This window comes from Tripterygium wilfordii, chromosome 18 (genome assembly GCF_013401445.1).
Source record: "Tripterygium wilfordii isolate XIE 37 chromosome 18, ASM1340144v1, whole genome shotgun sequence".
In the NCBI taxonomy this organism is placed as follows: domain Eukaryota; kingdom Viridiplantae; phylum Streptophyta; class Magnoliopsida; order Celastrales; family Celastraceae; genus Tripterygium; species Tripterygium wilfordii.
In genome coordinates, this window is record NC_052249.1 from 13,207,658 (window position 1) to 13,229,198 (window position 21,541).

General features: G+C 36.5%; 1 protein-coding gene and 2 pseudogenes across 1 annotated transcript; 1 reads left to right on the forward strand and 2 right to left on the reverse strand.

Moving 5' to 3' along the window:
- Positions 1-4,622: 4,622 nt before the first annotated feature.
- LOC119983528 lies at positions 4,623-9,361 on the reverse strand (annotated as a pseudogene).
- A 3,404-nt stretch (positions 9,362-12,765) lies between these two features.
- Positions 12,766-14,792, forward strand: LOC119983602 (putative 4-hydroxy-4-methyl-2-oxoglutarate aldolase 3). The gene is made up of 2 exons (XM_038827285.1): positions 12,766-12,967; positions 14,005-14,792. The coding sequence occupies exon 2, from the start codon at positions 14,010-14,012 to the stop codon at positions 14,508-14,510; it is 501 nt and encodes a 166-aa protein (XP_038683213.1). The 5' UTR covers positions 12,766-12,967; positions 14,005-14,009; the 3' UTR covers positions 14,511-14,792.
- Positions 14,793-14,959: 167 nt separating this feature from the next.
- Positions 14,960-20,366, reverse strand: LOC119983514 (annotated as a pseudogene).
- Positions 20,367-21,541: the final 1,175 nt, after the last annotated feature.

Below are 21,541 nucleotides of genomic sequence, written 5' to 3' on the forward strand. Positions count from 1 at the left end.
GGTACAATATCACACATAAGATTGCCACTGCTTATCATCCTCAAACTAGTGGACAAGCTGAGATTTCTAACCGAGAAATTAAACGCATTTTGGAGAAGACTGTGAATATCAAAAGAACTGACTGGAGTATAAAATTGAATGATGCTCTTTGGGCATATCGCACTGCATATAAAACTCCAATTGGCATGTCTCCATATCGTTTTGATTTTTGGCAAGGCTTGCCATCTTCCTGTGGAGCTCGAGCATAAAGCATTCTGGGCAATAAAAAGGTTGAATTTTGATTATGATGCAGCTGGTGAGAAGAGGAAACTGCAACTCAATGAACTTGATGAGCTACGTGATGAGGCATACGAAAATGCGAGGATTTACAAGGAAAAGACAAAAAGATACCATGATCAACACATCGCAATGAAAGAATTTTCTCCTGGTCAAAAGGTACTTTTGTTTAACTCTCGTCTCAAACTTTTTCCAGGGAAGTTACGTTCAAGATGGTATGGTCCATTTCAAGTTGTTCGAGTATATTCCCATGGAGCTGTTGACATTAAAAATTTGGAGACGGGAAACGAGTTCAAGGTTAATGGCCAGCGCCTCAAACCTTATTTGGAAGCTAATCTTGACAGAACTGTCTCCAGCATTACTCTCCAAGATCCAGGTAATTGAGTGTTGGGAACGCTTTGTCTTGCCCAGACAATAAATACAGCGCTTATGGGAGGCAACCCATATTTCTTTTTCATCTATTTCTTTTTATGTAATATTATCTAGTTGCAAAAAAAAAAAAAAAAAAAAAAAAAAACAGAAGTCTTCCTCTAGCGTGGAAATGAGCAGCGATAGCCCGGCTGGAGATGAGGCTACAAACACTAGAGGATGGACAACACAGACTGGAGCACATGATGGCCGCAATCATGGATATGATACGAAAGTGAAAACATAGCAATCCAACGGCCAGAATATTTTGTGTCAGGTTGTATTTCTCTGAACCATAGCTTCGCATATGTACTTTTCATTTTTATTTTATTTTATTTTAATTTTCTTTTCCCATTGAGGACAATGCAAGATTTTAAGTGGGGGAGGAACTGATTTGTTTAAAAAAAAAATAAAAAAAAAATCTGTAGCTAGAGGAGACAAGTGTTGTGCTACCTTAGGTGCAAGCTTGAAACACTTGTAGTTGATCTCTCTATTTAGATTGATAGTAACCTAGCATCCAGTCTCAAGGATCCTGGTGTTGAGACAAATTCCGTTTGTTTACGGTGCTTTGGGAATATTGAGTCTTAGAACCGTTTGTTTGCGATATGTCTATGTTGTGTAGTTACGTATTTTAAAAAAAAAAAAAAATTTGTTTGTGATTTGGAAGTCATGTTTCAATCATATTTCTGAATTGGTCTGAATATCTCTAAAGTATGGATGATAATTTGAGTTGAAAACCCATAATCACTTGTGGATTTTTCTGACTTTAGTTTTGTCTCACCTATTCTATGTAATAATTGAATCAATTGCACAGAATTACATATTTGCGGGGTATGATATTTAAGATTAATTATGAATATTTTGATTTTCTTGAGTTGAATTGGAATTCTTTGAATATTAATATCTTGGGATACATGTATACATCTATAAAAAAAAAAAAAAAAAGGTAGTGTCTATAAGTTTTTCTGCTGAGTAACCGGGCCTCTTGCCTCAGTAAGCAGTGAGTGTTCGCGTAAAAAGGTAGAAAAATCAAGACATCAACTTATGTGACAAGTGAAGTTTTGTAGCCTTTTTGACTTGAGTTATTAAACCCGTTGGGGTGCTTTACACCTAATGCCCTGAGCCAACTGGATTGGGAGTCATTGGTTGAACGCTTGTTACAAGGGTCATTTAGAAAGCTTAATGAGACTGAGCATTGCACAAGTCACATAAAAATATTATATATATATAAAAAAAAAATAATAATAAAATAAAAGATGAAGAGTCGATAAATAAAATCCCTTGATATTAATTATTCATTGAGTCTGATGATTCTTGTGATATTGCAATGTTTGTGTTAAGATTAAATTAAAGCCACGTATTTATGTTAAATTCGCTACGCACTACACATCACGCTAATATAGAATGGGGTGGTATGAGATTTAGTCAGAATGATTTGTTCTAGTGATAGTGGTTGGTGGATTTTTGAATGTATTCATACTAACGAGATAATTGGATTATTTTTGTATATGGCATGAATCTTCTGAACGCTTGAATTGCTAGGGGCTAGCAATAAGCTGGTTGGGGGTTGTGATAAGTGCCAAAAATGTACACTTTTAATAATGAATTACTAAGGCATTTGTTAGATAATTAGGGCTTAAAGTGAGTATTATACCATAAAATGCAAATATCATTTTCACTCACTTTATATTTGTTTTTTATATTTTCAGGCTCAATTCATACCAACCCATGTTCAACATTTGCTGGCCCATTTCGTGAAGAGCTCATTTGCTTGTGTCCACTACCATCTTGACATCATTCCATGCATCACCATCATTTTTATAGTACAAATTGGCCCATGTGCAACACTATTTTTCAATGGTGGTGACATCTCTTACTTTGACATGGTTGGCCATTCAACATTTTTGGTTTGGAAATTCTCAATGGATGGATAGCCATGTGCAACACTCTATTTTCAATGGTGATGACATCTCTTCCTTTGACATATTTGGCCATTCAATATTTTTGGTTTGAAAATTCTCAATGGATGGATAGCTCCTAATTTCCTATAAATAGAGAGCTAGGGAGAGAAGAAAAGGGGGAGAAAAGAGAGGAAGGAATACAAGACAACATTGAAGGAAGAGAGAAAGAGGCAAGAGGAGAAGAAAAATCAAGGAGTAAGTTCTTGAGTTTTTCTCTTACAACAATTCTCTCACATATTCTTTCTAGAATTTTGTGAGATTAATTGTTGGTTGTGTAAACCTAGTATGAGGAACTAATCCTCTTACTAGGGTGATGATGGATCCACTCTATTGTATCTAAATAAATTTGGTTTGATTAATTATTAGTTTATTTATGCTATGTCAAGTGTTAATTAGCTATTCTTTATTGATAATTAAATCTTGATGCTTAGCTTCCATCTAGGTTTGATTACCATGATGCAAATTGAGGCAAATGCCCATGTCCAATTTGAGACCAGCTTCTTGCAGTTAACACCGGAGTTACCTAGACATAAATGCCAAATGCTAGGATCTTTGTGATCGCTACATAAGTTACCATAAATCCTAATGCATTCTTGATTGTCCTAGCCAATCCAAATGCCCATGGATGGTTGCAATTGGGAATAGACGTGGTAAGTCAGATGCCCATGACTATTACATAAATTAGGGGACTTGATCTTTGACATGCATGAATGAAATGATAATTGTCGGTTAAATAATTTAAATACAATAGAGTTGGTGAAATCGGATCCCTAGTGTTTGTTTATTTGTGTTAATCCTTATTTATTTTGTTTCCATTGATAATTACAAGAGTTGGAATTGCATATATTTAATATTCAGTCCCTGTGGGTACGACACTCGTATTTGCCACTTCTATACTACAAATAATTCGTGCACTTGCGAGTATAATTTGGGTTTGGAATCGCTATACTTTTAGCGGGTTATAAACCCCACATCAAAAGTCTTATTGAGGTTGTTTTCTGCAAATTAAGAAGAAGAAGGAAAAAAAAAATCATATCAGTGCTCAAGGTTAACTATTTTTCTACATCTTCAAAGTGACAAGGTTTAGTCAGCACTCATCAGTAGTAAGTGAAGGACAGCAAGCAAGTTTTCTTGTCAATGGGACCTTTCTTTGGACAGAATCAGAATGTATTGAGAGTATGACCAATGATTTGATCTTATTTCATGGGCCCGCCTTGTCCAGTGTCAAAGCCGGAGCCTTTTATAGGGCCTGGTGTTGGTCCAAAGACATCGGCTTTACTCTGGGTCTTGGGCTTCTGGGGCCCATGGGATTTTCACGCAAGTACCATGCCATACTGGGAATCTGGAAAAGCATACCACGAACTGAGAGGAGATTAGGAGGAGGTTGGTTCATTATAAACAAAAAGAAGAGGCAGCAAGGCCACTTTTAGTAACACTGACAAGAAATTCTATTAATAGCAGATGCAGGATGTTCTTGCAAGTATCCAAATGATTTTTGAGCAGTTGTTGAAACCAATCACCTTGAACATGGATTGGTGTATCATAGTGTCTATATTCAAAAACAATATATAATGCCTTATTTACACAGCAATGTTGGGATGGGATAGGTAATTCTGATCAAGTTCAGAGGCGCACACACTCTTTTAGCAAGGCAAGTAACAAGAAGCCTTTTAACATATAAAAGATGCAGACATCACATGCCACAAAAGGAGATGTGTGTTTGTGAATCAACATTTCTGAATAACTTCGAGAACTATTCTACCTGATTCATAATTAAACAGGTCATGCCATTGAATACGGATGATAAAAATCATGATTTCACTTTCACAGCAATAGCAGCTGCAACTTTACAAATATTTCTGGATTTCTAAATTTGTATGAACCACACCAAGAACAACCAGAAAATGTATGAAACAAGTAGAATGGCATCAGTTGGCAAAACTTGTTACAGGAGAAAACAAGAGAAGAAGCCAAGCGTAGAAGAACAAAGTTCTAGTCTCTTATAATGGATGTGGTGATTGTAAGAAATATAACTAAAAGTTTGAGCTACTGAAAGACCTACAGCTTTGCCTACCCTTGTCTTCCTTCAAAATCTTTTTTTCTATTATTTACAAGTAGCTGAAATGGGAAGATAGAACCTCACAAGGCTCATATCCTATTCAAAGGTTCACCTCAGTTTCTGCAAAATTTATGCAGCCAACAAGTATCATTAATTAATAGCTAAGGTTCTTTCTCCCTCGAATCCTCCATCACTGCATTTTTCACCGAGAAATCATCAAGGATGTCATTTTCTGTATCAACACGAAGTTCTTTGAACATTGCCATTACTTGTATCATGTTTGGCCTCTGGAAAGGCCTGTCATCTAGGCACTCAAAAGGCAATTTTTAAGTACTGATGCAATTCAGCCTCACCAGAATCTTCTGTTTTCCAATTCAGTATCAAGAATCTCATTACTTCTATTCTCTTTGTGGAGCTGCTTTGCCCATCCGACCAAGTTGTTGTCATCGCCAAACTCAGAAGGATCTATAGGCCTCTTGCCTGATAGGAGTTCAAGCAGGATGACGCCATAACTGTAGACATCTCCTTTTGTGGTGCACCTAAAGCTCTGATAGTATTCGGGTGGAACATAACCTGGAGTTCCTGCAAGAGTACTCACACTAAGATGTGTGTCAAGCGCATTCACCAATCTTGCCATGCCAAAATCTGAAACCCTGGCCTCAAAATTCTCGTCTAGAAGTACATTGCTGGACTTCATGTCGCGGTGGATAATGTGAGGTATACAGCTATGGTGAAGGAATGCAAGACCTCTTGCAGAACCAATTGCAATCTTCTTTCTTGCCGCCCAATCAAGACTTAAGACCCCTCCTTTGGCCCTGTCATGAAGGACAGACTCGAGGCTCCCCCATTTCATGTATTCATACACAAGAAGCCTCTCCTCTCCAATCTTGCAGTAACCCAAAAGAGGAACCAGATTTCTATGCTTGATCTTCCCAATAGTTTCCATTTCTGCAACAAACTCTCTGTCTCCTTGTCCAGTGACATTAATAAGCTTCTTGATAGCAACAACAGAATCGTCTCTTAGTCTTGCCTTGTAGACCTCACCAAACCCTCCAGAGCCTATCAAGCTGTTAGCGCTGAAGGCATTAGTAGCCTCGAGCAGGTGAGCGAAGGTTAGCTTCCGCAGAGGTTTCTCAAATGTAGCAATATTGATGCTTAGAGGCTCTGGAACACTGGAAAGTTTCCAGCTGCTGCTACCTGATGTCGGAAGACTTTCAATGTATTTCTCCCTCTTTTCCTCCTCCTTCTGGTTCTTCTTCACCCGATAAAGAACTAATGTAAGTCCAAGGATACATATAACAAAAAATGCTATACCAATCACCATTCCTGACTCCACAGGCTGCTTTCTCCGGGCCTTGAAACTTGTTGGGCGACTTCTAGAGCTACAAGGAGCCAATGGTAAATCACAAAGGCCAGAATTATTCTCATATCTCGATGCAGGAAAAGTGGTCAGCTGACCTCCAGTAGGGATAGGGACCGGTAAGATTGTTGTTAGACACATCAAGATCACTCAGAAAAGAGAGAGTCCCTAATGATCCAGGAACAAAACCCTGAAGGTTATTGTGTGAGAGATCAAGAACGCCAATTTCCTTCAAACCTCCAAAGCTATTGGGAATATTTCCAGTTAACCTGTTGTGTCCCAAGTTCAATACCTGCACATAAGTCATAGAGCCAAACTTTTCAGGAATGGGTCCAGATAAGGAATTGTAGGATAGGTCAAGGTATATCATGGTGCCATTGCTGGTGAAGGTGTAAACTGTCTTGCCAGAGTAAATTCTTGTTGATGGACAAGAATGAACCATAGGAAAATTTTCCAGCCTTTGGGCCCAAATCCCTTCGAATTCAACTAGTCCTCCCGCTCCTCTGCAGGATGTTCCACCCTCATTTCTCACAAATACAAACTGCTTCCCAGAAACGGCTCCAGGAACAATAAGGCCAGAATTGTCAGCTAAATCTGATGGGAGAGGACCACTGAGGTCATTGCTGTTCAGGTCAAGCCAAATAAGGCTCTTGCAGTTGCCAATCTCTTGTGGAATGTGTCCAGAGAGTGAATTGTTGCCCATTTGGAGGATGGCGAGCTTAACTAAATTTCCAATTCCAGCAGGAATTTCCCCTGAAAGCCGATTACTGGAAAGCGACACCCAAATCATATTGGTGCAGTTGCCAATAGACTGTGGAATTTTTCCTGTGATGAGATTGTTGTTGAGAATCAATGTCTCCAAATTCCCACCATTCACACAAATTCCCTCTGGGATTTTCCCTGTGAGATTGTTTGCCCACATCACCAAGTCAGAAAGGTTTGGCAGGGTCCAAATTTCTCGTGGAACCGGACCTGTCAAGCTGTTGAAACTAAGATCAATGCTCCTCAGATTTCTGCATCTTCCAAGCTCAGAGGGTACTGATCCTGATAAATAATTGTTGGCTAAGAGTATTTTCTCCAAGGCTGAAGAAGTTGGATTTGAGCAAAACCAAGATGGGACTTTTCCAGTGAACTCATTAGAACTGAGATCGAGCACTTGAAGTTGTGTGCAATTTGCCAAAGACATGGGCACCGGACCAACTATGTTGTTGAATGGAACATAAAGAAACCTCAAACCACGTATACTACTAACAACACTACTAAGGAAATCTCCTGCGAGTAGATTGTTTCCGAGGTTTAGAAGCTGCAATGAACTACAGCCAATGAACGTCTCCGGCAACCCTCCAGTGAGTTTGTTCACGGACAGATCAAGTTCCTGGAGTTTCCCACAACCATGTCCCAACTCTGGAGGAATATCACCAGAAAACTGATTGTGCGAAAGCAAAATCACCCTCAAATTCTGAAAACCACCCAACATTTCACCTGGAATTTTGCCTTGAAGCATGTTCCGGGAGAGGTCAAGTGTGTCCATGAGCTTGCAATTCCTCAAACTAGCCGGGAAGTCACTGCCAGAGATACTGTTCTGAGACAAACTAAAGAAGGTGAGGTTGACGCAAGTCCCGAAATCAAGGCTAGAGAACTTGCTGGAGAGATTGTTGTGGGAGAGATCAAGATACTTGAGAGACGGTGGCGAGTCTGCAACAAAGCTAGGTGGTATCTCTCCAGAGAGTATATTATAGGAGAGGTCTAAAACGGAGAGACTTGTGCAAGACAAAGGAGTTACACCCAATTTTCCAGCGAGCTTGTTGTCGGAGAAATTGAGCAGTTGGAGGTTTTGACAACTGGATAGGGAAGACTTCAATAGTGAAAAATCCAGAATCCGATTCCGAGACAGGTCGAGCTGAAGCAGAGAAGGACCAAAACGGAGAGTTCCTCCAATAATGGAGTTGCGAGAGAGATTCACATAATTCAATCGACGGCAGGAGACTATGAAAGAGATGAGCGGAAGGGAGCCAGAGATGTTGTTGGACGACAAGTCAATGGTCTCAAGAGCACAAGAGGAAGAGGCAGAGAGATCAGAAGCAGAGAAGGAATTGCCCTGCAAATAAAGGGTGCGTAGCCTTGGCAAGGCTGTAAGGTTGGGGAGGTGGAGGCCGCCAACGAGTCCGACGTTGCTGAGGTTGACAGCGGTGACATGGCCGTCGGAAGAGCAAGAAACGCCGTACCATGAACATAGAGTGGAAGAAGAATCAGCTTTCCAGGTTGACAAGAAATTGTTTGGATCGGACTGGACAGACAACCGCCTGAAGGCTAACAAACACATCACTTCGTTGGTGCTATATGTTTGTGTTTGTGAAGCAAGCTCTGTTGCTAAGATGGTCGATGGCAGGAGTAGCAGCTGACAGAGAAGAAAGGACACAAACCCCCCCAAACCAAAGAATCCCATGAACCTACTGCTTCTGCCTCTGTTGCTGCTGCTGATGGTGATAAAGTATCTGTCTTGCTGTTCTCTTGATGACATTGAAAACCCTCCATTCTCTCTTCATTTTAGATTCTTTCTTCTACTTATTGTTCCTTCTTAGTTCAGTTCTGGACCAACTGAGCTGACATAAGCAGATTCTTCTTTATCTCCTCTAGAGAATGATTCATAGACTGCAAGCAAGTAGAACAACTCCTCTGTTCTGTTCCTCTGAAGTTTCTTCCACAGAGTCTTCAAATTTCAGATCTTCGGAAGATTTACTCACACCAGGGTTTGATCAGATCAAATTCTTGCTTGCAAAAGCTGAAATGAATAATGATAGAACTAATAAATAATTAAATATTTATTTAAAAAATTCGTTCATTTTATTTATTCACCACCAAAGACGCAATAAACTTTTAAAGGGAATACCTGGTTTCTGTTATGTGATGGGTGATGCAAAGGAAGCCCAGAATCAGAGAAGTCAGTTGAGGGAGACAATTCCTAAGACAGAGACAGAAACTTCGTGGGTACTATGAACAGAAATGTCGGATGTCACTCATCATAATTACTGCCTGCCATTTTCTCCGATTCTGGGAGATTATTCCCAAAATAAAAACCCATTAAAACCCAGAAGAGGAAAATGAAGAAGAAAGGTTCTTCTTTTTGCTACAAAGTTAGAAGCTTGAAGCTTCTGAAACACGAGCAAAGGCAAAGGAAGCAAAAGTGAGAATTACAAAACAATCTTAAAAGAGAGTTGCTTGCTGAGGGTGCGCGGGACCAAGCGGTGAAGAGTAAATTGTGGGAGTGATGGATTCTATTCTGGTCTAGTCTAGTCTAGTCTAGTCTCCCTCTCTCTCTATCTCTTATTGCTTTTGTTTGGGCATATTTGTACATTTAGGTTCTTTCTTCTTTCTCTTTAGTCTTTATACGGGTCCAGTCAAACCAAAACTCTTGCCTTCTTTTGGGAGCCAATTTGGGACTTTTCAATTGCCCTTCTTGTACGTCTCTCGCTTTATTCAATGTGTTTCCTGCTATAATATACCATTAGACAAACATTAATAATATATGGTAATTACTTAGTAGTGTACGTATATGTATATGTGACTTTAAACCTATTTGTTTGACTGTCATGCTTCATCTCTGTCCCTGTGGTTAAAGCACTTTTTACACATACTTAGTGCATTAAAAAGGTGAATTCATAATTAACCTACATATTTAGGTTATAATTAACTATATATATATATATAGAGAGAGAGAGGGAGAGAGAGATGAAACCATTGTAATTAAATGGGAATATGGGAGACCTATATATGTATATCCACGTACGTATTTGGTGTTAGGTGATTGACATATATACTTCCAAAAAATCAAGAATAGAAAACATTGAGTAGTTGTCTTAAGGTCAATGGGTATATGTGAACAAAAAAGGGTGAGCACACATATAAGCATGCGCATCAAATCTTACATCATGAAATTGAAAGCTTATTTTTAAACAATTAGATGTTTTTCATTGTTTATTCCTTTGAATCCCTAATATGTTATCCTCTTTATATATTAATGTTAATGTTAATATTAAGGGATAAGTTCCATAATAACTCATCTATTTTGCAAAACAGATCGATAAAAAAAATTCGAGTCATTCAAGCCACTTTAAGTCTATTCTTCAGCTTCAAGTCTTGAATGATTGGAAAAAGAAAAAAGAAAAAAGAAAAATGGCTCCATCAACCTATTTTGCAAAGTAGAGGAATTATTTTGTGACTTATCCCTAATTTAATGAAGATATGATAAAGAGATGGGAGACACACACATATATATATGTGTATGATATTTCTATATTAATATATGTCCATATAGAAACATACAAAAGTTAAACTTGAAAGATGAGACAAGGCGCAGGCATGCATGGGGCTCGGGGCATAGAAGAGTGTGTGTGTGGATCTATTATGGGTTTTTGTAAGAAATTAATATTAAAGAAATGAAAAGATGACTTGGGGAAGTGTCATTTTTGTCACTTCTTGCACTGCACACGACTGCATACTCTTTCTCTCTGTCCAAGAATATATACATACATACATATATATATATATACATACATACATATATATATTTGTAGGCAGCATGTCCCCATTAGATTCGCACTCTGGCTCCCCAAGTCAGTTTATTTTTGTATGGAGCCTGTAAAACAAGCCACCCTAATGATGGTGATCTATATGATAATTAATATATATGTAATTAACCATCTTTATTTTCAATAATTCAAATATAATATAATTAAGTCAATTCATGCTTTTCATGTCTCTAGATTTTAACAGATAATGGTGCATTAATCTCCTGCATTAAAAGAGTAATTAAAAAGATGCTAGAATTAATATTACAAAGTTGGAAGTTGGAACCCAAGATGTTAGAATATTTAGTTAGAGTGATAAAAAGATGTCACCCTGGTGACTAGGTTGATATCCTCCATCTCCGTTTAAAAAAAAAAAAAGACCCAATTTCTTTTCTTTTCATTTTGTCCTTTCCAACCTTCAATCCTACTCAATATTCTCTTTCTTTGCAAGTATTGATCATCTTGTTAATTGTCTTTTACTAGTGTTTAGGCCTGTACGGATTTTTATATATTCACGTATTTGTTTAATTTATTGTTATTAATTAATCTATTTATAGATTTTTTTTTCTGTAGAAGCTTAGCTTAGTTTCTATGCAAGATTTGAGAAGTCATATACAAATTGCATCCTCTACTCAAGTATATATCTTGAAATAAAATTAGAATATTGCAAGATTTGTAGTCTTAAACAGTAAAAAATGACTACAAGCCAATTGAAATAAAATGATCGATTGTGTTTCTATCTACAACCCGATTGGAAGAAATAAGGAATGATAAAAAAATTTGTACTAAGCTTAATATATACTAAAATTAGTACAATACATCTACATACGTATGAATGAATAAGCTTACATGATATTCTAATTATTACATACTCACATATATAAAAGAAAATTATAAGTTATAAATATAAACAAATAATGCATGAATTAAGCGCGGACATATGACTAGTTTATAAAATAGTGAGAGAATCATATATATCTATGAAATAATTATTTTTAATGAAAATGCCGTACCTTACGATACAAGTTAGTTGGGAATTAGTTTAGACCTTCCTTTTCCATTATTTTCCACACGGCACTCCTTTGTTTACCACTAAAATAGTCTAATATCCCATAATAATAATAATACACATCATTTTCCATTCAAACTTGCAAAGTTTTCAATATCATAAATCTTTTCAAAGTTTGAAGTATTTGGAGGTCAATAGCTTTTTCATTATTATTAAAGATCGATAGATGAGAATCACAAATAATCTATATATCTAAATTGTATTTGTAATAATGCATGGGAATAAAAGAAGGTAATAATTTTCAAAGGAAAGAGAGGGTTTTCTTCTTTGGTTTGTTTGTATATTAGGTTTTTCCAATAAGACCCACGTACCGAGTCGCCGACTATATTTTGGGGTCTAGACTTAAAGAGATTCGAAGTCTTCACTTGCTTTTCTTTTTTTGACAAATTATGATACGAGCAAGCAAAGAGCCAAGAGAGTTGGTAGATCTAAATAGACTATTATATATATATATGCTATCTTATTCACAAAGTTTTGTCCCGCCAACCACTTATTAGAAATTATGCAGAGGTAAGTAATTAACACAGGATTTAACACATGTGATCATCACTAAAAAGAGTCTTAATCAACTGCATGCTTATCCTTGCTTGGTCACGTGCTTACTTTCTACGTATCCATTGAAATCACACACATTTATATTCGTCAAGTCCATAACCATATTCCATATCAATTGAACTTTTTATGACAACTTTCACAACAGTAAAATATCACCATTGGAGAATGGTAAAAAAGCCAATTCGAGTGTTACCCACAAAGTTTAAAACTAGTGATAGACTTGTTTGATTTGTTGCATACTTATTTTAAATTATTGATTATGTTATTTTGTTTTCTTTTTAATGCATGGTTTGATCTCGGGTTGAAGTTCAGGGTGGGTTAAGATTCATATTTGTAAATTTAGAAACAGTTGTCCGATGATTTATTAAAAATAAAAAATGTTAAGTTAAATGGGTAAACAATTTCGATTTTAAAATTTTAAATAGTTCTGATATATGTTGTTTTAAATGGAAATCTTTTAGTACTACCCCCACCCAGCCGTTGACCAGCCAATAAAATGGAATGAAAAAGATAAGATGTCAGTTTTGGCACAGAAATCAACACGAAATCGCAAGGGACGTCTATCCATGGTGTTGCAAACTCTCTACATAACTCCCTTAGTCCCTTTGGTTTGGATTCCATTTCAATTTCAATGAAGTTCCTTTGATAGATAAAGATTAGAGATAAAGAGAGCCCTAACAAGTTGTTACACTACACTCGCAGACTCAACGGGTAAGCTTATTGTAGTACGAAGAATTCCTCTCTGGAATTATCTAATTTCACTCCTTTTATATTGACTTGCACTCTAAATCCTATTTTAATCACTAATTATCTTCAATTATGCATAAAATCCTATCTGGGTTCTTTCAAAGTTTGCTCCTTTACATCGAATTTGTTGTAGGATAATTTTCTGTCAGATCATATAATAATTTCATATTGGGGGGCTGTTCTGTTTTCTAGGCGGATTCAACCTTGTTGACTCTTATTTTTAATTTCTCTCTCTAATTGTACTTTTTTAAAAACAATTCTAGTTACTGGTGGATTGGATATGGCAGCTGGTCTCTGTCTGTTAATTGATTTTGTTGATAAATGGCCTTACGGATCCTTTTTCCTGATTTTCTGATATACAAATATTCAACCCTTTTTCATCTCCTAGGCTGATTCCACTCAATGTTTTGTGATTTGCATGCTTTTTTCCATTGGAGCTATACCTCTCTTGCTACCATTATTGTGAATTAGATGTCTAAATTTATTCTATCCTTCTGCTCAATCCTGGCATTAGAAACCTGTCATCATGGGTAAATCCTGAATCTCACTGAAAACATGCATAGTTCACTCATAGATGTATGTTAGACCAGTTTTAAACAGACACCAGTATACACAAACAGTTTGTAAAAGTTGATAAGAATTCAAGGAAAAGTGTTACCAATTCAAATGATGAATGAATGGTTAAGCGATTTAGCATTTGTTTCATAGAATAGCCTCAGTAATTGCCAAAGTAAGTGTTACCAATGTCATTGCTGCCTAGGCAGAAAACTTGCACTTTGCACACTTTGCACCCTTTGTAGTCTTGAAAAGGCTATAACTCTCTTTGCACCATTTTGGAGTTCTCTACATTGAACACATTTTTATAGAGTTTAATTGCCACCAGTGCATGCCTCTCTGTATGCAACCAAGATATAGTTTGGATTGATTGTCTTTTAAAGTAGTTTTTACCTTATCCAGATGTGGTTGACATTATTAATCGTTGTTCACTGTGACAAATGCAGGAAATATGGCAGCAATGGCAACTGCTGAAGCCTGTGATTCAAATGCAGCACTTCTGGTAAGCGGCGACTTGCGTGTTCTGCAACCAATCTTCCAGATTTATGGCCAGCCTCGAGTGTTCTCGGGTCCCATTGTCACCGTTAAAGTGTTCGAGGACAACGTATTCGTGAGGGAGCTTCTTGAAACTCGAGGCGAAGGAAGAGTTCTTGTCATCGATGGCGGAGGAAGCATGAGATGTGCTTTGGTTGGAGGCAATTTAGGACAGCTAGCGCAGAATATGGGGTGGTCTGGTATTGTAGTGAATGGCTGCATTAGAGACGTAGATGAGATTAATGCATGTGATGTTGGGGTGCGAGCATTAGCATCTAATCCCCTGAAATCTAACAAGAAAGGCATCGGTGAGAAGCATGTCCCTGTTTATATAGCTGGAACCTTTATTCACGACGGGGAGTGGTTGTATGCTGATAGTGATGGCATTCTGGTCTCAAAATCAGAACTTTCTATCTGAAGCTGACTGTGAAGTCTTGTATGCTGAGATTCATATGCTGCTACTGTGCAATAAGAGGGTCGAAATCCCAATTAAAGCTGTATCTTAAGAAATTTTAGGCATTTCACAATGCGTAGGACTGCATGTTTTGCCTCATAAAAGGGCATCAGGTCAGTTTCTTTTCTTTAGGTGTTGAAGGTTGATTAATTTTTGCGGATGGAGAGCCATTCAGAGTATTATGATGCATCACCAATAAAACTTTTTCATAAAAGATCCAAGGTCTTGTACGAAGTTAAAAACAAAGAATAATGTCAGTCTTATTATGCATGCAATCAATACCAGAAGGTTGTGTAGATAATACTTGGCTTCTGCATGCATAGACACGAACAGAGCATTGTATGCATCACATCACACATGGGGCAACTGACATTGAACAAAATGAAATATGACAATTTCAACTTAAATTTTTTTTTTGTTATACCACTTTGTCCTAAAATATTCTAGCAATTGTGCACGTTCTCCAGGGAGTTTTGTAAAGACAAACATAAAGAGGGCTTAGAGAACGAGTGGATGATAATGATGAAAACGGCCATTGGTGTGTTGAACCATGACAAGAAGATCTGTATTCCAGCATTTCATTCCTGTATCTCTCCTTGTCCTTCAACCCTTTCTCTTGATAAACCTGTAACATAATGCAGAAAGTTATATACCATAAATCTTTTTTAATAACAAGAGTTCATTATAATGTCAAGTGCAAGACCGTCCAAAGAACATTAAATGTAGATTTCAATTCACGATCACCTAAACTGTTCATCAGCATTAACAAACTTGAACTTTGGAAACATTATAGACTCTTATACTTCTACTTTGGTATCAAGGTCCATACCAGCAATCTGTTCAAATCTAAGCATGTCATGAAACTATGACGTACTGGTAGAACAAGAGGAAACATGCTTAAGCAAGTAATGAAACTAAACACCAATGATCAAAGTTTTAACCACCAGCTACTAGAGGGGTAAGATCCCAATCTATGTCCCACTGGACAGAGGTTTGAACCATCCCCATCTCGCTTACCCTGAGAAAATTAAAACATGAAGTTCAAATCACACAATGTTAGGAGCTAAATGAAGCATAGGGATGTTTTTGTATACCTGTTTTTCAGCATCTGTGAGATTGTTCCATAAGACTCCAATTTTCTTGGTGATGGCTCTCTCCTGCCCATGGTGCATAGGCTTTAGCATGGCATAGTACTTTGCAAAAGAAGAAATTATAGCCACTCCTGTTTGACTTGGGGGCGAGAAGGATCCCGTAAAGCCAACAGGGATCTCTTCCTGCAACGGCAAGAAGATGCAGCTGAAGTATAAGAACTCCCAGACACATGAGATGCTGAAGGAAAATGATACAAGACTCCTCTAAGCTTAATGGAACCCAAGTCCACAGTTACAAGATATCCGTTCTCAAATTTTCCATTGATTATTCCAGACACTGAACTGCCAATCTGCAGTGTCTGATTTCCTACAAGTAAGAAGTCACAGAAATGTATCTTCAATGCAGCTGCGGACACCACATATATACAACTCAGGAAAAGAAGCTAAGAAAAAAAGGCTATAGAAAAAATTGAAAGCAGGCAGTGAAAATGACTAATTATGGATACAAATGAGCAGTTACAGAAGTTGACTGTAATTTAGTGCAGTGAATTTTTTTTTCTTTATATTGTCCAACTGATTGTTTTCCAGTTTTCCTTATATCTCCATAGGCAAGTTCATATTAAGCACCATTTTAATCTGAGTTTTAGACATGAAGCCTGGAGACTATATAACTTTGCAAGTAACTCAGATCAGTACAGCAGCAGAAACTAAAAGTAAAAAACCATAAACCAATCCTAAGCAATGTTGACAGAGAGTTACAATCTAAATCAACTCGATTGCCACTTTATTTTAAAATATTATAAAGCATCATAAAATTTTTAGGCATTTCCACTAAAATAATGGTGAAACACATGGTCAAAAATAATTTCCTGATCTGATCATAAGAACAGTTCGGATATGGTCAGACCATGATGAGAACATATACATTTGTTGTGCTGTGAATTATTTTCATTCAGTTTTTCTGCAAAATTAAAATGCAAATATGAGTCAGAGCACTCAAACAAAATCTGAAATGGAAGGGCTCCTTCCCAAGAAGGCAAGAACTCCACACTTATCTCTACTTATAGGATAAACTAGGTAACAAGTAACAAGTAACATTATTTTCAACACAAGCAGGACTGGAACCACAGCCCAATACAATGGATAAATCATATCAAAAGGTTGGTCACACCTTCCTCTATGGTTGCAGGTCCAGATCCATTGGCAAGGCTCTCATTTGTGGTATCTGTAAACAACAAAAATATGAACTTCAATCTACAGGAAGAGTATTAAACAAAAAAAATTCAAGAGTGATATGCCAAATGTCAGGTCTTGAACCTGGTGGGACTTGTTTCTGGAGAAAGTACACTTGCTCAAAGTTATAAAGCAGAGAAAGATAATACTTCCGCAAGACAAATGAAGCACTTGTAATTGTGGATGGGAAATTGAATAAGACAATCACTTCCTTCCATTTGCCATCTCTAATCACCTGTAACCATTTTAAAGATGATCAAAACAACTTTAAAGAGAGAGAAGATTGGAAAAATGAAAAGAAGAAACAATAGTAAAAATCCCGTTGCAATACCTACAAACGTAGGTCAAATTCCTGCGATTCAAAAACTCATGGACATGCTGCATAATTGAGAAAGACAGCTTACAGCGGCAAAACTTTCAGCAAGAAATTTTAAAATCATTCTAGCATCAGAATGGGTATGACCATAGGCCCTCTTAAATAACCACATGCTAATTATTAAGCAAAACAATCCAGATAGAGAAAACAAGGGAGATTCCAGGTTTACAGCTGAACTTCAGTAAGTCCTGTCGGAAATGAGCCCATGACTATTTTTATGTCAATTGCTTGGTCCCATATTTGATTTACATAGCAAACATCATCATCATTCATGGTAATCAAGAAGAGGCAAAAAGACAAAGAAGGCGGCGAAGACAACTTGTACCTTTTCAATGCCACCGCGCGATGTAACCTCCACAAAAAGATGTTGCAGATCTAGAGCTTGGCCTCCTACAGTAGGAACCCTGTGCGAGAAAAACATAAGCTGAAAAGATGAAAGCCTTAACTCAGAAATTCAGAATGAACAGAGGAAATCACAATGGTAACACAATATAACAGGAGTAAGGAGCAAATAGATATCCAAGTAGGATATGTTGGTTTTGTTTATTTGCTATTTCACTCTCAACTCTTAACAATATCATAAGTGTTTAGGCAAGTACAGGAAAAGAGATAGGCTATATTATTTCAGGCATATAATACATCAAATTTCACTAATATATTAAAATAAAAATTGTGCATGTTTATATAGGCACCATTAAATGCAAACTGCTGGAAAATCAAGGCAGCTTTTCTGGAAGGCGGTTCTTTGAATTAAAAAGTTTATGTAAGAGAAGGGTCTCTTAAAAAGGCTAATCTTACATCGTTCTCCTCTTCTTCCCTTCTCATCCAGAAAAATGAAAAGTTCAAATAAATAAAAACAACAAAAAGTACATCAGACAGAAAGAACAAAGCATGAGAAGCTAGGTAAGCAGATCAGTCAATGGACATCTTTTTTCACACTCTCTAAAACTGACCATTTGACTTTTCAAGTGTTTGATCTACCAACAGACACAAGGGCACAGAACAATACCTTCAGTTGGTAGCCCCACAGAAAAATGACAACTTGTTGTAGTACAGAGTTTGACCATGTTAAAAACCTCAAAACTGTATCATAATAGACAGCCAATAGAATGTAGTAATTTACTCAATATAATACCAACATTTTAGTTCCATTTTATCAATAAAGCAATCTCTTTAAAAACAGTAAGTTTTTTAGAATCTCAACCCCAAGTATTTCCTAGAAGCCAGTAAAGCGGACAAATTTTTTCTAAGATGGGACAAAAACTGAAGTTTGACATATCTAGCCACCCTCTGAAATGAAAATCTGTACAATGGAATTTACAAACTAAACACATTGGTGACAAAACATACCTGGTTATTGGTGAATAACTAGATGATGCAAACGTGAACCTCTTTCTTCATATTTGAAAGAAAAATATGATTCTCCAAAAATTGATTTGTTATAAATTATAATATAGGGTTTACGCATTCAATTTTCTATAAAGGCATTTCAACCTTGATCATGTTTTTCATAAGAAAGAAATGCCATTTTTTTAATGCAAAAGAGATTTTATTGATAGAAGGTAAAGCACCATGAAGGTAATTCGCACAAAAGAGAACATAATATTACAACGGTTTAAAACTTTAAATTAATCCTCTCAAAGAAGTTTGTACATAAATCAGATGTCAAGAATCCTTTTCCCGCATTAATATTACTATGGTTTAAACTTTTGATTGACTCCTATGAAGGGGGAGAGGGGTTAATGATTAAAATTGCTTGTCATAGTTAAGGTTGCAGAGCCAACTTGGTTGTTAGAGTAACTTTGTTAGGGACATAGGACATAGATAGAGAGTAACTATATAGAGGGATAAGTTCAAGGAATTATCACATTTAGTTTGAGGATATGTTTGTATGTGTGTCTACAAAGATACATATAAATAAACAAAAAAATTCCTTTACACATAGAAAAATCGGAAACTCGAAAATCGAAACTCGTTTGTGGTTTCTTAAAACAGAAAAAAAAGAAAAAAGAAAAGGAAACAACATTTGTAGCACAAGGACAAGGCTCCAAAAATGGGGTGGGATCCTAGAAGAATAGATGTATGCAATGTTAATCCCATATTAAGGAGAGGTTTATGTAGTTTGAACCTGTGGTGTCTAATTGGAATGAAGCAACATACTTGCCAAGGTTCGTCCATTTTTCTAAAATGAGCTGCTGTCCTACAAGCATGATCTCTATTTAAAAATAGAACAGGTTGATGTTGTCATTTTCTTCCTAAAAGAAACGAAAAAAGTTCAGAAACCTTCAGAGGGTGTCAGTTTTGCAATAGTATCAATACCATATTGAGTGTAATTGATCAGAGGTAAGAGATGATTAAATTATCTCATCTGTCAGCATAATTGCCAAGTTAGTCTCATCTAAACTCTTCAACACTTTGCAAGAATACCAGAAGCTAGTATAAATCATAAGAATTTCGTTTGCAGTCACCTACATCAAAGGAGACCAGAAAACTTGTGATTAAACTACATCTTCAATTACACACCAAAATCATTATTCCTGCAGCAATAAAAACGGATTAGTAACCTCCATGGCTACACTCTTTCACTCCTTCATCGTCACATTGAAAGATACCACACCTTTGCCAGTGATAATCGTATGCTTATACGAGACTTATAAATCTTAGAAATTTCACAACCGTTTTTTTTGTGCCCAGCGATTTCAGCTTTAGTGCGAACATTTTAAGAGAATTGGGAATTTACAGCAACCAAATCCTGAATCTGCTCTTTTTTGCATTCAAAAGCAAAAGAATCACAGTTAAATTTGCATGTCTCAAAGCTGCATTCGAAGCTGATAGCACTATAGCTGAAGCAAGAGAAACCAACAAACAAGCTAGACCCAATTATCTGAACACAATAAAAAGATTCAACAACAAAAGGATACGCGTAGAAACCGACTTACAATGACATTGTGTTCCCAAAGACTTGTGAAAAGCCTTGAGCTTTTCCCAGAAAAGGTTTGAGCTTTGAGCAATCTCCTCATACTTGGCCTCTGCTGGAGGGTAAGAAGGCGCATTGCGGTCGTTTGGGGTGTCACGGTGCAATGATAAAACTGTAGTAAGTATGGTTATGGGTAGTAGACATATTTAGACAGTGGGGTAAAGATTTGAGGGGAGAGATTTTTCCAATCTATTCTATTCATGTATTGATAACAACTTTAGCTCTAAATGTATGCGTTTTGTGAAAAACCACGCACACATAACAATAAGACACAGACACCAATACAACATCCTGAAGGGTAAAAACCTGTATTGGTAACTAAGCTTATCAATTACATATTTAGGACATACACCATCGATGTGGGACATTCTATAATAAACACAGTGTCAACACACATCATGCACACACACATCTCAGGCTCATAGTCATTTTTTTTTTAAAAAACCACACACACGTAACAATAAGACACTAAATGTATGCCTTTAAACCTTATAAATAGCCTCTACTAATACCATTTCAATTTTCTAGTTGAAGCTCTCTGGGTAAGGGATATACTCAAAAGACCCCCATTTTTTTAATTTATTTTTCTTGGGTAAAGAAACATATAAAGGAGAGGAGATTGGGTTGGCAAAAGGAAAAGGGTGGAGATTAGGTTTAGATAATTTCTCATGAGGGTAAACACTGTAAATGCAAATAAAGATAATTACTTTTTTTAATGACTTGGATATGAATTGGTTTTATATTTTATATAGCAAAAATAATTTCCTTTTCCGGTTCAATATTTCCCTTTTTTGTTACTACTTATTTCTTTTCTAACAAATTAATTAATTGAATTTTGTGGCTCGGGTATAAAATATCCTTTTCTTAATAACTTAAGAAATTTAGTTTCTCATTATTTAATTAGTTAATAGTCATATTCAAACAAATTGTTTAAATACAAGGAGAGAAGGTTGGTTGATGGACGGCATGAACGTCTTCACCACTTAAATAAAGAAAATAAAATATCTATTGGCTGAAGAATTCTTGGAGTATCAAATGGTTTTACTTGGCAAGTGGAAACCAAAGCAATTCATTCATATTTTTTTGTTCTATAGTTTTTACATTATCTGATATATCAATGAAGATTGAAGATTGGTCAATCGATATATGGACAAGAAGCAATCACAAACAATTGCAGAAAGATGAGATTTTGAAGCTCCTTAAAAAGCTTGGAACTTTGAAGCTTTTTCATTAATTGAGACGATAACAGATAAAAGGCAGTACAATAACAACACTAACGAAATACCAAAATCAAGTAAATAACACTACAATACTATAC

Bases quoted from the DNA above. Each gene is read 5' to 3' on its own strand.
- LOC119983602 (XM_038827285.1), top strand. From the start codon at position 14,010: ATGGCAGCAATGGCAACTGCTGAAGCCTGTGATTCAAATGCAGCACTT.